This window comes from Gregarina niphandrodes (assembly GCF_000223845.1).
Source record: "Gregarina niphandrodes unplaced genomic scaffold scaffold00010, whole genome shotgun sequence".
Classification (NCBI taxonomy): domain Eukaryota; phylum Apicomplexa; class Conoidasida; order Eugregarinorida; family Gregarinidae; genus Gregarina; species Gregarina niphandrodes.
In genome coordinates, this window is record NW_011645780.1 from 167,663 (window position 1) to 183,367 (window position 15,705).

General features: G+C 53.3%; 4 protein-coding genes across 4 annotated transcripts; 3 read left to right on the forward strand and 1 right to left on the reverse strand.

Moving 5' to 3' along the window:
* On the reverse strand, positions 1-3,125 carry GNI_064260 (hypothetical protein; the record flags this gene model as incomplete). Its single annotated transcript, XM_011131780.1, has 1 exon — positions 1-3,125. A coding segment is annotated over one exon (3,125 nt), but the record flags the coding sequence as incomplete, so codon positions are not given.
* Positions 3,126-3,887: 762 nt separating this feature from the next.
* Positions 3,888-5,363, forward strand: GNI_064270 (homoserine kinase; the record flags this gene model as incomplete). Its single annotated transcript, XM_011131781.1, has 2 exons — positions 3,888-4,939; positions 5,057-5,363. The coding sequence occupies 2 exons, from the start codon at positions 3,888-3,890 to the stop codon at positions 5,361-5,363; spliced, it is 1,359 nt and encodes a 452-aa protein (XP_011130083.1).
* A 205-nt stretch (positions 5,364-5,568) lies between these two features.
* Positions 5,569-11,357, forward strand: GNI_064280 (hypothetical protein; the record flags this gene model as incomplete). The annotated part of the gene is made up of 4 exons (XM_011131782.1): positions 5,569-7,047; positions 7,088-7,726; positions 7,970-9,457; positions 9,585-11,357. 4 exons carry the CDS (start codon positions 5,569-5,571, stop codon positions 11,355-11,357), a joined length of 5,379 nt encoding a protein of 1,792 aa, XP_011130084.1.
* Positions 11,358-11,525: 168 nt separating this feature from the next.
* GNI_064290 (hypothetical protein) lies at positions 11,526-15,691 on the forward strand (the record flags this gene model as incomplete). The annotated part of the gene is made up of 2 exons (XM_011131783.1): positions 11,526-12,184; positions 12,484-15,691. 2 exons carry the CDS (start codon positions 11,526-11,528, stop codon positions 15,689-15,691), a joined length of 3,867 nt encoding a protein of 1,288 aa, XP_011130085.1.
* Positions 15,692-15,705: the final 14 nt, after the last annotated feature.

The following is a 15,705-nucleotide window of genomic DNA, read 5'->3' on the forward strand; positions in this document are numbered from 1 at the left end:
CCTTGACATTCAGAAGCAAAGATATCCTGTAGAGGGCTCGGTGGGCGTGGCCATGGACTCTTTGCCGGCCCGTCCAGTTCGTGGACGATTTCGTCCTTGACATTCAGAGCAAAGACATCCTGTAGAGGGCTCGGTGGGCGTGGCCATGGACTCTCTGCGGACTCGTCCTGTGCACTGCCAATTTCAGGTCCAGCATCCGCAGCAACGACCCGCAGGGGAGCACTCGGTGGTTTCGTATTGGGGCGAGGGGCTGATGGTCGACTACTTTTTGAGTGTTGGAGATTTCCCGGTTTGTGCACCTTATGATCCCGAATCGTCTTTGTGTCAGTCTGTATCTCTACGTGCCTTGCAGTTTTCTTGTCCATGAGTTCTTTTATCTGAGTTTCAATTTGCGCTCCATTCTTTGCCTCAACATTAGTTTCCGTGTCGGTAGTCGTTTCTAGGTCCGTTGACACCCCCTTTTCCGGGAGGGTCTCTGCCCTCGTTTCCTCCTGTAAGTATCGCTGCAATCTAGGGGGGTCCTCCATCAGGTTTGTCGCTTCCGGTAAGTATTGCTTCAATCTAGGCAGACCCTCCTTCAAGTTTGTCGCTCCCCGTCTTGCTGTGTCCGATTTGGCCCCATTCTGTAAGGATATTTCCGGTGAGTGTTCGGCCACTTTTTTTACTTGCCTCGAGCCAACCTCCGCCTTCCTCAGGCCCACTCCCGCTAGCTTCAGGTTCCCGAGTGATCTCTTCGCGGCTTCAACTAGTCCAATGGGTGGTACATTTGTCTTACGCCATTTTGAATCGACCAGTAGCGAGGATCGAATCGCAGGGCCGTCCAGGTTTTCTGGATTGTCGCTGAGGATCTGAGAATCTGCATCGCTCGTCTGTCTCTCCGACATTCTGGTGGATCCCAGTAGGCTGCTCTCCTTCGACGAAAAACTTACGGACTTCTTTGAACGTCCTACTGGCTTCGGTCCGACCTTTCTCGCCCCCTTTAAATGGCTGGTGGCTCGCTTCTTATTTTGCGCTGGCGGCAGACTCACTCTAACTGACTCTTGGTTCAGCGACGCTGTCCCCTGCCGTTCTACAAGTGTTCTCTTCGCGGCACCAACTATTTCAAGCGGAGTTAACGATTGACTCTCTGAGTCATCCAAGTTCTGTCGACTATCCAGGTCCTGTCGACCACCCAAGTTCTGTCGACCATTTAGGTCCGGCGTTTTATTTGGACGGCCCGACAAACTCTGGCGCAACGCGGCGGCCTGAAAATTCGCTAAATCACCGAAATGCTTGTCGCCAAAATGCTCATCGCCAAAATGCCGGTAACCACTTAGATCATGACGGCCTGTCAAGTTCTCCGTGATTGCCTCAGAACTCAGTGCCCGGGCTTCGATGTTTTTATCCTGTACGTCCACGGGCGTTCTTGTCCAGAGCTTTTCCTTCGTTGAAGATCGATTTTCGGATATTCCGAAATTTTCTGCTTGGTCTCCATTTGCGCCGTGTCCGCCCATTCGATCTTGTTTCTGGTTTGCTGTCCCGTTCCGCTGTTCCAGAAGTGACCTCTTGGCGGCCGCAACGATTCCAACGGGAATTTCACTAACTGGGGAAGGAGTAGTCGGGGAAGGAGTCCGAGCCAGCTCTTGTCGGCCAAGCTGTTTTTCCGATCCAGCTAGAATTCGACCAGTAGCTAGATTATTATCGCTGCTTAGGTTCTGCCCAGTGTTCAAGTTCAGCGTTCCATGCAGGTCAGGTCCGTCTAGATCACGGCCCAGGCCAGGAGAGTCCAGGCCAGGAGAGTCCAGGCCAGGAGAGTCCAGGCCAGGAGAGTCCAGGTCAGGAGAGTCCAGGCCAGGAGAGTCCAGGCCAGGAGAGTCCAGGCCAGGAGAGTCCAGGTCAGGACGGCCGGATAAATTCTGACGCCATCGAGCATCGGGATTGACAGGAATTTGGCAACCGCCCAATTCCGAGGACTCACTGACACGCCGATGGCCAACCAGGCTCCCTGGACCTCCCGAAATCAACGTCGACGGTTCGGTGGTCGTCCCCTCGGAGTTCAACGGTGGTGAGCTACCTGCCAGAAGCGACTCAAACATCGGTGAATAACGGTTTTTGGATGTACTCGATTCAATGTAACTATTGGACTGTACGTTGCTCCTGAACTGAGTTTGCACAGTTTCTACTTGACCTTCAGTGTCCGTCATCGCCAGTGTTTCCGCGACCTCTTGCTGGCCTTTCGCCGGGTGATCCCTTCCGGCCGCCTCAGTGACCGAATTCTCCACTTCGCTTTCCGGCCGCTGGATAGTTCCCAGCGGCTCCTTCAGCTCCGCCTGCTGTTTGGGACCCTTCGTCGCAAATACCGTAGCTGAAGACAGAGTGGCTGACGATACCGCTCCTAGACCTGGCTGGCTCAAACCTTCGACGGAAGGCTGCAGCGTTTCTCGAGAGGAGTTGACCTCACCAATGGTGGATTTGCTGGCAGGGTTTACTTCGTCCCTTCTTGCTTTTTCCTCCGAGCGGACCAAAGACTGGTAAGCCTCCGGCAGCCGTGAACTCCCTAGCCCGCCCCCTTGGCTCGGCCCAAGCGATCGATTCTGCCACGACCCGCAATTTGACATTTGGCCTGCACCCATCGGACCTCTCATGGGGCCTGCCGCATACATGGGGCCTGCCGCATACATGGGGCCTGCCGCATACATGGGGCCTGTCGCATACATGGGGCCTGTCGCATACATGGGGCCTGCCGCATACATTGGACGAGCGCCATACGTCGAGCCAGCTCCCCATGTGGGACCAGCATACACACCGCCTCCCCATACGGGGCCGACCCGCCAGCGGGGGGCATCGAAAGTTTGAACCCGACGTTGCCTCATCAACTGGATCGCTCTGAGAAAGATGTTCTTCACTTCCGCCTTGGAACGCGGAGCTTTCGCAACCTTGTTCTTCTTGAGCTCGCGGATCACGAATCGTTTAATCCACTCCGGTAGCTTCTTGTACAATTTCTGGTAACCGGCCGACAGAGCCGAAACGGAAGCAGGCAGCTCAGCCGAAGGCACAGCCGCCAACGTGGGTGCAGCTGCCTTGGCAATGAACGCAATTCCGAGACCTTCCACATCTGGATTCAGCTGACTCTTGGTAGTCCTCATCGGGGGAATTTCTCAAGCGAAAACCCGACACCTGGGACTTCGGCGTTCCGTCCTTCTCTTTCCTCCTCCCCTGTTTCGGCGCTGATCCGTCGATCTCGTCCCTTTGGTCACGTCCCCTTGGGCCACGTGCCCTTGGGTCACGTGCCCTTGGGTCACGTCCCCTTGGGTCGCGTAGTCCTTCTTGGCATAGCCCTTCATCGCCCACCCCTTCTTCGATAAGTCCTTCGCTTCGTTGTTGGCAAAGCAGGTTCTATACCCAGCAGCTAGATCCGCCGTTGGGCATCCAACATAAGCTTGACACCGATGAGGGACGGGGCCAAATTCTCAGACAGCGTAATCCACACCCAGCTATCGTCACAACACCCGAATTACGATCGAGTTTGCGGAGACAACTAAGATGGCCTCGCAACCGGCACCACATCCATGACAAATACCATGCCCATGACTGATGCCACCCCTGTAGACATCTGCGCGTTTTTTTGGGGATCAATGTCTTTGTCATGGTCATCGTCGCAGTCCTCGACATGTGCTGATCCAACGAGATTTCCAATCGGATGCTCGGTATTATACCCTTCCCCCATTTATGAATGCCCGGACTATTTATCCCCCCCCAAAGCCTATTTATGTCCACTCCAGAGTCGCTGGTCCAGAGTCGCTGGTCCAGAGTCGCTGGTCCAGAGTCGCTGATTTCCTTGGTTGCAGGCACATGTAAAGGTCCCGGCGACGACTGCGAATGTGGGATGCGGATTTGATTGTTTCGGAATGGCTTTGGATCTGTGGTTGGAGGTGCACGTATGTGTGAGTGATACCTGGCTGGTGGAGGTGGGCGGCCAGGAGCCCGAAGGAATTTCATCAGACCCTGCTAAGAACCTAATTATCCGTCAGTTCCTCAATACTATCGAACGTCTGAACATGTGCTATGACGAGGGGTCCACGGCCTTCCGATTTCATATAAAGAACGATATCCCACTCTCGAGAGGGCTAGGGTCCTCTGCGGCAGCCATAGTCGCCGGCATCAGCACCGCCTACTCCATGGCTGGCTATTCTATCGACCAAAGGGACATCCAGGAAGAGATCGGGCTTCTCGCGACGCAAGTGGAAGGCCATCCGGACAACGCTCTCCCAGCGGCCTTGGGTGGATTCCAAATTGCAGTCTACCACCCGCGATCCTCACGCTCTTCCACTCTCTTGGAGCGGACTTTGGAAGAGGACTTTTCCAAATCGGACGGGATCTCGAAAGACTTGAACCTACCTGGACCTCCTCCACTGTTCCTTCAAAAGGATCCAGATGGAGGGCACCTAGAGAAAGGGGACATACAGAGAGCGCAGATACCTCTGGACGGAGCGCAGATACCTCTGGACGGAGCGCAGATACCTCTGGACGGAGCGCAGATACCTCTGGACGGAGCGCAGATACCTCTGGACGGAGCGCAGATACCTCTGGATGGAATGGAAACGCCTTCCACTCTCGGAACGACTCCGGTTAGAATGCCCGCAGAAGAAGCTCACAGTGAAGGTAAGGCAGTTACTGAAAACGGAGCTCAACGAATCCTGCCCAAGGTGGAAAGGAACCCCAGCAAGACAGACGCCAATGAGACACGCTCAAGTAAAACGGGAGTGAAGTTGGAGCCGGAGACACTCTTTAGACATTCCCTGAAGTTTCCGTCTGATGATCTTATTTGCATTGTACATATTCCTAATTCGAAATTGTCCACGGAGCTGGCAAGACAGCTACTCCCAGAGAAGTACGAGAGGGCCGTGTGCTCTAGAAACATTGCACGTGCATCACTTTTAGTGTCCTCTCTTATGTCGAGGTAAGAAGTTCCCGTGGGAAGGACTCCTCCCCCTCCTCCATGACACACACGTGTGTGTGTGCGTTCATATTATAGAGTAATGCAGCACCGAACGATTTCATCCTTGTTGATATGTAGGCAGTATCATTTGTTAGGTCCAGCTTTGGATGACGAAATTCATGAACCATATCGCCGAGGAGAGTGCAGGAGTTTTGCAGAGTTGAAAACATATGCCGCCGACCACACGAGTCCTGTACTCGGTGCCTTCTTGTCCGGGGCAGGACCATGCTCAATTCTATTTTGTGCTAGGGGTCTTGGACCCGCGGCGTTCGGGGATCTGAACCTGAAGATGCCACATTTGTCGGCAGCCGGTAGGTTCGTCATTTTGGACGTGGTCCTTGAAGGCCAGGCTCTGCAATCAGTAGCAAGCCAGCCCTGTAAGTAACATAGTAGAACCTCTTTTTATGAACCTGTTCGAAGCAGACGATGAGACTGAAGGTACGTTGCACACACGTGTGTGTCATAGATGTGTGCTCGGGAGTCGGGAGGGATGTGCGCAACACAAGTTTAAAGAGCCACCCCATACATCGCACCCGTATGCGTCCTGAGACCGACCGTTCTTTCCCGCAGGTGTTGTGCTAGACCAGTCCATGGATGCCCCTCCCCCAATCTATGCCTACGAAACGGCGTATAGATCCTCTGCAGGCTTGGAAACGGAAAATGACGTGGTCTTTGGCGATGAGAGTCAAGGCGATGAGAGTCAAGACCAGATATCTGGAGGTGATGAGGTGGAGATTGGTGACGAGGTGGAGATTGGTGACGAGGTGGAGATCGGTGGTGGCGACAGCGGAGACGACATGGAGAGTTTGGCGGGTGCGTTGGACGAGGAATTGACGGTGGAGGAGCGCGAGCAGCAGCGCGTAGCCAAGGCGGCTGCAAGTGGTCTGAATATGGCGAAGGAGGTGGTCAATTTGGAAGGGGACTATTGTAATAGTGTGTGCTTATGCGTGAGTAGCTTGCGATCGGTTATAGCAGGTGGTTTACAAGAGAGGGACATTTTAAGTTCGATGAAGAGGCTGTTAGATTTATGGAAGCATTCGTGGCGACCAGATTCTGAGTTGTTACAAGATACAGGTTGGGACGTGTCCATGCTGGCTAATCGGCGGGTAATCGAGAGGCTATTACTTGGACCGGACTTGGACTTCGCTTCTAATGTTCTCATTCCGTTACTTTTGTCCCATCATGACTCCGTTGTCGAGCATTCTATTCTACTCGCCCAACGGCTTTCCGAACCGCCACATCAAGACTTCATTTCTCTCTACCCCCAGAAGGATCTTGCCGACTACAACCGGAATTTACAACGCTTCAAGACTGCCCTTGTCCGGCCCCTGGTCGTAGCCGAGTGGAAGTCAACCGTCCTTAAACTCAAACAGGATATGGACCGCGGGGGCTTCAGTGCGTTAGACCTCGAACGGTTAGACTCCATCCAAACCCTCTTCGATCACACTCAGTCTACGGACCGAGTCTACCTTACTCGACGACACGTCGAACTCGGCCTCTATGACGAGTCCGAGGTACCCGCCGTACTCATGCAAGACACTAGTCTACAACCTAGTCAACTACAATCTACTCAACTACAATCTACTCAGCAATCCTTTCCTGACAAGGCTCGCTCCGTTATGGGGTCTCAGGTACTCGTCAGGTGTCGCCGTGAACTCGACGGACTGCAGACCAAGAAGCAGCAACGGAAGATCTTCATAAGCAAGATGATGCTTGCTATCAAACGGTTAATTGTCAACCTCCTTAACATCTGCACAGACTTCGGCAAGGACCTGGCCGCCGAAGATCACAATCTCAAGCTCATTGGCTACCTTCTTGACAATGACCTGCACGACCTCTTTCTTTCCGAGTGGAAGTGTCTCTGGGAGCACGAAGCCCACCTGCCCGACAAACGAATTGAAGAACGGAAGGACAATCAGGGCCTAATTTTAGGCAGCGATTGGTCTGTACGCAAACCTCCGAACCACATTCCCGACCCAGTTCTTCTCACCCCACCCCACCCCCCTGACCCCATCCCCCCCACCGCATTCTTCTCACCGCATACTTCTCGCGTTCTTCTCACTTCTCACGTCAGTTGTCTCACGTCAGTTGTATCAAATCTGATTTTAGATTTTATGGCGAGCCCTGGAGTTTCAATACCAATTGAGTCGTTATACGAGTCCTATCGAGATCGCGTTGGCGGCCAGCAACAAGCTGATGGGTGGGTCAGGTGAGTCAGGCTCAGGTGGGCCGGGTTCGGATGTGCCGGTTTCCGAGCTCTGTGGTTTCCAGGTTCGTCCTATCACGATTGCGGATACTGACAACTTACGGCGTTCTACAATATCCCGGTTGCAACGCCTAAGTTACAAACACCCTTGGGAGCGTCCCGGGGATCGTCAGCGGTTCACCAAAGTGATATCCTTAGTGCACAAAAACAGTAAGGCGGAGTTGATTGAGAGCGGCGAACTCCGGTACGGCTCGGAGGACGTGCTGAGAATCCTCTCTTCCGACTTTGACTCCCATGTGGGCGGTTCTGACTCCTATGTGGGCGGTTCTGACTCCCATGTGGGCGGTTCCCAGATGGGCTCACGCGTGGGCGGGAGACTTTTGGACGAGCAGGGGATGGGTCGTTGTGCGGACTTTATGGTGGAGTATCTGAGTCAAGGCGGCTTCGATAAGTTCTGGTCAGCATGGGTGCAGGATGTGGAGCAGCAGACGCTGGATTTTGAAGTGTCCGGTCCGAGTGTGTGTCGGATCATTAATGTGATGGTATGGACCTTGGCATTCACACTGTGTATTGCGTCTACGATCGCGGCCAATCTTCGGAACGCATCATTCAATCGGTTGCGTCTCGAGGACCGATTAACAGCGGTATGTTATTGGAGCCGTACAGGCTTCTCTACGAGGGCAATTAACTTCGCAAATGCGCGACTTGCACGGGAGTTACGGAAACAGGCCAAGGAAAAATGTCACGCTGTTGTCCGATGCACCACTCGACTTATGGTTGTTCAGAACGCATGGGCCCAATTCCTATTCACCACCTCCGCCAAACCCGTGCTCAAGGAGGTTGGAAAAGGCCTCTTTAACAACATATCCAAAAGTAAATGTCCTTCACACATGAGCGCCTTACTCCGTAAATATACCACCTCTAATGCTGAATTTGAACTGCTTATCTTCACCCTCCTGTGCATCGACCAACTCTCCACCGCCGCCGCGCAAATCAGTACCGTCGCCGATCGTACCCGACGGAAAGTCTACGCCAAAGGCAGAAGAGCCGGTGCCGCCGCGCAACTTGATTTCAACCTCGACGCCGACGGTGGTGACCCAAGTGGTGGTGGTGGTGGTAACCCAAGTGGTGGTGGTAACCCAAGTGGCGGTGGTGGTGGTGGCAACACCGGCGGGAGCCAGCAGGAAGCGGTGCGTCAGTGTCAGTCGTTGTTCCGGTACGCGGTGTGTGAACCACGCACGTTGTACAAGTTGTTGATTCTGGCGGCAAAGTCGAGTTTGTTACCTGAGGCTTTACGCCGTGCGGTGTTCGGTTTATTGGACTCGCTGGCCGGTACGGATATGGGGAGTGTTATTGCATGGGATCTGCAGCGTGCGGGTATCTTGCACGCGATCTTGACAAATCCGGATCCTTTGGCGAGCAGTGTGAAGCAAATTATTATGGAGTCGATTCGATTGTTGGCGAACACACATCGTGTGAACAAGTTTGTGACGTGTGAAACATTGTTTGGAGTCTGGCTGACGGATGGTGAGTATAGCGTGCAGGACATTCTGTCGCAATATGAACATACTGTTTCGAGAGCGGCGGCCGTCTCGGGATTGAGGGGAGTTAATTGGACTCTGGCGGATACCCGTCTGGTTATGCATGCGTATGAGAAGGCCAAGCATAGTGGCGGCCGAGGCGTACTCCGACAGATCCGTATAATGCTTGACCGTGATGAGTGGGAAGAGCGCGTTCGTGCACTCGACTTAGTGGATGAGATACTATTTGGCGAAACTACCAGCGCTTCTGCACAAAGGGATATCCGTATCTGTAACTGGATTCTACATGGAGTAGATGACAAAATCACCGACTCATATACCGTCGAACAACTCGTCAATGCCACACATACCACTCATTCGGGCGGTACGCACTCTCCCTCCAACGCCCTTTCCTGCGATCCTCAATTCGTCGACTTGCTCCAAAAAATCAAGCCGTACCTACTCCGAAATGGCGGCACCCTCGACGACGTGGCCGTTGGTATCATCATCACCTGCATCGTCGCCGAAATCATGAGAGCTGAGCTCAATGAACACTTCGGAAGACCCGCACGGCGTTTTGTCCAACGTAGGAGCCGAAACCAAGCCATGACGGACGACGACGAGAGCGACGAGAGCAACGACGACGAGAGCAACGACAATGGGAACGATCAATACAACGTGGGGGATCCGGACAACGACCTCCGAAGGAAAGAACCCCCTACCTGCGGAACCAGCTACATACAACAAATCGCCGTAAGTAACCGCAGTGTGCTACACCAATTAGGGGTTACACCAATTAGGGGTTACACCAATTAGGGGTTACACCAATTAGGGGTACGGTGTAACACGGATATGTTTAAATGTCTTCTTCACGTTTTAGAGATACGTCCAAGGCGTGTGCAATGAGCGTAAAGACATCATATTATGTCATCCCACAATTCCTGCCACGGCGAGTAGGGATGAATTATTGACCAAAGGGCAGAGTTCCCATTTGCCTGTGTGGGTTCAGGGTGCTATCAATTTGATAACTATTTTGGTAAATGTTAATCCTATTGAAATGAAGACATTCGATCAAGTTCCGTTAGCTACGTTGGAGATGAGATCATACTTAGCGTTGTTGTCTGCGAGTCGGCCATTACCGGAGTTGGAGAGCAAGGTAGATAAGATTGACAAGAATCAACAGAATAATATGCGCGTACAGATACCGGAGATTTATTCTGTTCTTGAGAAGACAAGAGATATGATAGTTAGATATGGTGATATCATAGATGATCTGGACACCATTCTGAAAAAGACAATACTTATATTAGAAGCATTTTGTGCTACACAAGATCTCAATGTCGAAAAAATTACTCTGGGTTCAAATGAGGGGGAGGAAGAAGAAGACAATGATGCCGTTACACATCTACCCTTTGCCTTGAAGACCTTCCGTAATGCCAATCTTCAGGATACTAGTGCTCACAATCGTGAAAGAGATTATACAGAAGAACAGGATGCTGGTAGTGTTGAAGGGGCGCAGAAAATATGGAGTTATGATCCATGGAAAAAAGTTGAGGAGGAAATGGCCACCCTTACAAAGCCGGAAATGACCTTGGAAGAATTGGTTGATGGACTTGCACTGCCCAATTTGAAAGATAAGCAACAGGCTAAAATAGATAGGACAAAGAATTATCCACTTGGTATCTTATCACATAGTTTACAATACCAGTGCTGGTTACATAGCCTTGGAGGAACGGCTGATAGAAAAACAAATCCCGGCAAATGGGAGTGGAATTCTGCTAGAATTAGCAAGCCAAAATTAGGAAAGATGCTCCTGTTGGCTCGCTACGTGCTGTCTACGTCTTATATAAAGGTTAATGACGTTGATGGGGGCACGTTTAATGTAGACCACATGGGCTACATACTAAGTCAGGTCCAGTCCTTGACAGAAGAGATTGAGGTCTGGAAATTGCTTTGTACCTTCAAGAAGGAATATCATGTCCCCGCAGATTTAGATGAGGATATTTTCGTGGATAAACCACAGTACAAATTCACTAAGAAGCCTCAGCGAAATGGTCCATTGGAGCACACAGCAGGCCGGCCTGCTGAGGGGAAGTCTACGACTGCCGATGTAGAACCCAAGGTTGTGGATCATACAGACCAGACTGCCGGGTCCCAGTCCAAACCGAAGCGTCGAATTAACATCAGACGTAAAGCAAAGCTGAATAATGAAAATAACCAGCAGTCGGAAGCTGCAAAGGAATCCCGTGAGGAAGTCGCTCCTGAAGAGGACCGTGTTGTGGACGACGGTGTTGTGGACGCCGGTGTTGTGGACGACGGTGTTGTGGACGACGGTGTTGTGACCGCGGGTCTGGTGGACGATGACCTCGATGCGAACGGAACGGATTTACTGGCTATAGAGGATGGTTATGACTCCAGTGCTGAATTGCAAAGAAATATTGCAGATGTAGGCCTCGGAAAGGAGAACGTGGAGTGGGAAGAATGGAGGAAGGTCTTAGATGAACCGACCGTGGAGCCGGAAGGTCGGGCGATTAGAAAGCCCGCAATGGATATCCAGGAAGTAGCTGGAAATGAGATCACCTCGTTGATCTGGAACGATCTGGATGGAGATGATCTCGATCTATTTGGTAGTATAGCTAGTATACTGGATTAACGTGGGTTAGTCCCTATCGTAGGACTCTACGTCCAACCGTCCAACTGATTTTCGTTCGCAGTCCCAAGACCGGAGTAGTGTTGAAACGAAGACGTAAGTCGAGAAAAGCGGAGTGCTATTCCTTTTAGACTTCCCTCCAGGACTGTCCGACCGATTATACCGGATTGAATGTTCCGAAAACAGATTGATTCATATTGCGATTGCCTGAAGAGAATCCAGGTGCATTTCGACAACGCTTTTAACGCTATATTGAAGAGACATAAAGTGCCTGAACCAAGTGCCATGGACAAGGCTTCGGAACCGATGGCTTCTATGGCTTCTGTGAATGTCGTGAATTGGCCGGAAGAAACAGGTCGACGTACCCACCCGAGAAACATATCTAATGCAGACCCCCCTCGTGGAGGGGCAGACCCCCCTCGGGGAGGGGCAGACCCCCCTCGTGGAGGGGCAGACCCCCCTCGTGCCGGCGTTTGGGGTTCCAGCAAAAATTGGAATTGGAGTGCTCGAATGCCTGATGACCGAAGCATGAGGATCGTGTCTGAAAATTGTTCTAATGTGCGCCAGAATAGATTGATCGAGTTGGAAAGATCAGTTCATGGTAGCCGTAACCGATTGATGAATCTGCGTAGCGAAAGCATCGGCTCTGAAGAACATATTGGAGGTCGTGGCAGTAGACACTCATTCGTGAAAACCCAGGTTGCTAAACTGGAAGCGAAATGTGCCTCCCAATCTCCAGAACTACAAAAGGTGCCATTCGTCATCAAACCCGAGCTACAACTAAAGATGACTCCCTTCCACGGTAACTACCTCCCAATCTTCAGCCACTTGTTTCTGCCACTTGTATCCTGTTTTTGCTTCATCCCGTTGTTTGATCTTCCACTCCTTGATCTTCGTACCGTGCTGGTGGTTATTCACATTCTTTTCCAGGTAGATCCTCAAAGGCGAAGTCAATCAGTTCCCATCCCTCGGCCGACCCGACCCAGGTACCTACCACTGGAACTAACGGTGTCCAGCGTCACGTATGTGGAGGCCCCGTGTCCGTGCCAATTCTCGCATCGTCCAAGAGTCCCGTCCCTTCTAGCCATGGTGCTGGAGATTCTCCTGTGTCTTCTTGTCTGCCCTCTAGTTATTGGCAGACGCGTTCGGAACGATCTTCTAGTGCCGCTGTGGTAGCAGCTCTACAGGGGGCGACGGTTGAAAGCGGCACTCTGGCGGCGGGCACCAATCGGGCGACGGGCACCAATCGGGCGACGGGCACCAATCGGGCGACGGGCACCAGTCGGGCGGCGGGTACCCAAAGTGGCACTCAGAATAATATTGGGTCCGGTACTCAAAGCACGAGTAACCGTCCCGTCGAGACCACCCTCGTGGCCGATATACTCCAACACTATTGCATCGGCAGTGACCTCATCTTCTACCAAGATCACCTACCAGAAAGTCCTGTACTCGGTCGCACACCTTCCAGTGACTCTCCAGCCTTCCGACTTCTCTCTGAAAGACATCCACTCTTCCAGACCAGCTCGGGACCCAGTGATGTAAACTCCCCCGCAGGGGACGGACCGACCAAGCACCACTTTGCCAAGCACAATCTGGCCAAGTACAACCTATCATCACTGTCCGTGAAGCCGTTACTGATCGGCCCACTAACACTCAACTCCCGATCTAGCCCCTTCGGTGAAAGCCCCTTGGGTGAAAGCCCCTTGGGAGAAAGTCGCGTGGGTGAAAGCCCCTTGGGAGAAAGTCGCGTGGGAGAAAGCCCCGTGGGTGAAAGCCCCTTGGGAGAAAGTCGCTTGGGAGAAAGTCGCGTGGCAGACAGCAGCCCCATAGGAGAAAGTCGCGTGGGAGAAAGTGCGTTGGGGGAAAGCCCATTGGGAGGAAGCTTCTCGGAAGGCACTCCCCCCTTGGGAGACACTCCCCCGTTCGGAGTCACTCCCCCGTTCGAAGGAAGTTGTTTGGGAGGGAGCCCGTTGCGCTCGTCTGAATCAAGTATGCGGTCCCATTCCGAGGGTCTGGCGGAGCACGAAGCGAGAGAGCACGAAGCGAGAGAGCACGAGCACGAAGCGAGGGAGCATGAAGCAAGGGAGCATGAAGCAAGGGAGCAGGATGTTTCGAGATTCAAGGCCCGGTCTACCTTGCCGGACCTTCGGCTTCACCTACCGAACTTAGGTGACATGAGGTCCTGGCACACACACGTGTCTAGAAACGGAGTCCGGCTGCCGCCGCTTTCACCATCGGCGAAGGCGCGACTCGACCGCGCTCGGTGTCAACCGGCGAAGCTGCGATCCTTAGCAGCTCGCAACTCGGACATGACGGCGTCTGCCGTGGGTCGCGGAGGGCTGCTCCGGTCGCGACGGTTCTTGTCGAGCGGCGACTCGCTGTTGCTTTCCTCTCTGCCAAGTGTGCTGACTTCGTCTTCCACCGAGGAAAGCCACCCGTCGGGGCGTCACCGACCGAGGCGGCGCGGTTTACCTGACCGAAGACTCGACCGCACTAGTCGACGTGGTACACGTCGCAAACTCGGCTGGGAACTCCAAAGGGAACAGTCTATCGAAATCCGAGGTGACCCACACACCAGTTCCCATAGCCGACCCGTCAGTCACACCAGTCACGGCGAGGGCGAACTTATGAGCCACGTCGTCAGCGCCATCGCCAAGAACCTGGCCGTCTGCGACTCCTCCTCTCCTTCCTCCTGGGACTTTGAGAACACCGACGGCGAACACCACGGCGACCCCGCCGTGATCGACGACCCCGAAGTTGAAGACCGGAGCGTCGAGCCTGGGGACCAGGACGACCTCGAAGTTCAGCTAAGAAGGGCCGACCGCGGGGGCCACGAAGATTTTCAAGTCGCGAGACACTTGGTGCAAGCGTCGGTCACGCCGCGTACAGGCTCCAGCCGCCCGTCGACGAGCAATCTGGAGGCACACAATTCCTGGACATTCACCCTCGAAGGTGCTAGCGGCGGTGTCCAAGATTCGAGCGGTGGGCTTCTGGAATCGAACAGCGACCTTCTAGAATCGAAGGTCGACTTGGCACTCAGTCACCCGGATGCGGTGGAGTCTGTTGTAGAAGGGAGTGCCCAAACGTCTTCGGAGGACCGAACGTCTTCGGAGGCTCGAACGCCTTCGGCGGGCCGAAAACGCTCGGGGGACCAGAGAGAAGCGCAAGTCCGGGAGGGAGTGGAAGAGGCGACGGATTCCGGCTCGAATCGATGGAGCGATGGCATTCCCTCTTCTAAACCACTTTCTTCTGCACTCCCTTCTCGCGTCTCTCCTTCGCCTTGTCCTGGTTCTCCTTGCCCTGTTTCTCCTTGCCCTGATTCTCCTTGCACGCCTTCTCTTTATCCTTCTCCGGCTGATAACTTAGATGGACAGCACATAGGAGAGCACCTGCTCAAGTCACTCGTGTCTGAGTACTACACACCAGCCGACTACACAGAAGGGCGGTCAGAGCTCGATGATGAAGATGATGCCACGCGTCGAAATCTGGCGGTTCACAAATCCGTAAAGCAAGTTGACGGTGGTGAGGAACAGGTAAAGAACGAAGTACCCGGGTGGGGGGCGGCGGGCGAGCCAGAGGAGCTAGGAACGGTAGCCACGGAGCCAGTTGGGGCCCAAGTTGGAATGGTGGTGGCGGTGGGCGCCCGTTGGCCGTCTCTGGGACCTTTGAGAGGCGTGGTCGAGGAAATGTGGAGTCGGAACGATTTTGTGGGAGTCTTGTGGCAGGACGCACCGCGGATGTTCAAGTCTGTTTCTGACAAGCTACAGGAGAAGACAGTTGCCGCTCAGATGCTTTTGAGCGAAACGTATGACGACGACCTCCAGCCATGCGGGAGGGAAGACGTTCTGAGGGAAGATGTTCTAAAGGAAGATGGTCTGAGGGAAGATGGTCTAAGGGAAGATGGTCTGAGGGAAGATGGCTTCCTTCAGACTAGATTTAGCGTTTCGGACTGTGAACGAGAGGTAACTATAGAGCATGCGGAACTCTCCAAACGGGCCCGGCCGCCGGGAGCACGGAAGCGACCCAGAGGTAACTCTTCATCGGCCGGTGCTCTGCAAGAGCGATCGCGTTTTGCAGTAGCGGGAGGTTGGAACACTATGACTGGTGAAGGAGCTGAACGAGACGCAGCTGCTGAACGGGGCGTATCTTCTTCCTCATTGGAGCGTGAAAAAGCTTCCCAAATCGCCGATGGAGCAAAGAATGGGCGAGCAGAAAAAACAAGAAAGGTATGGTGGTGGCTGGACATGCTTGATCGACTCATTCAACCTTTCAGAGAAAACTACGCCGTAACCGACGATGAGGAGGACAAGGACCGATATCACGAGCTGTATTATTGACATGGGAGTCCCAA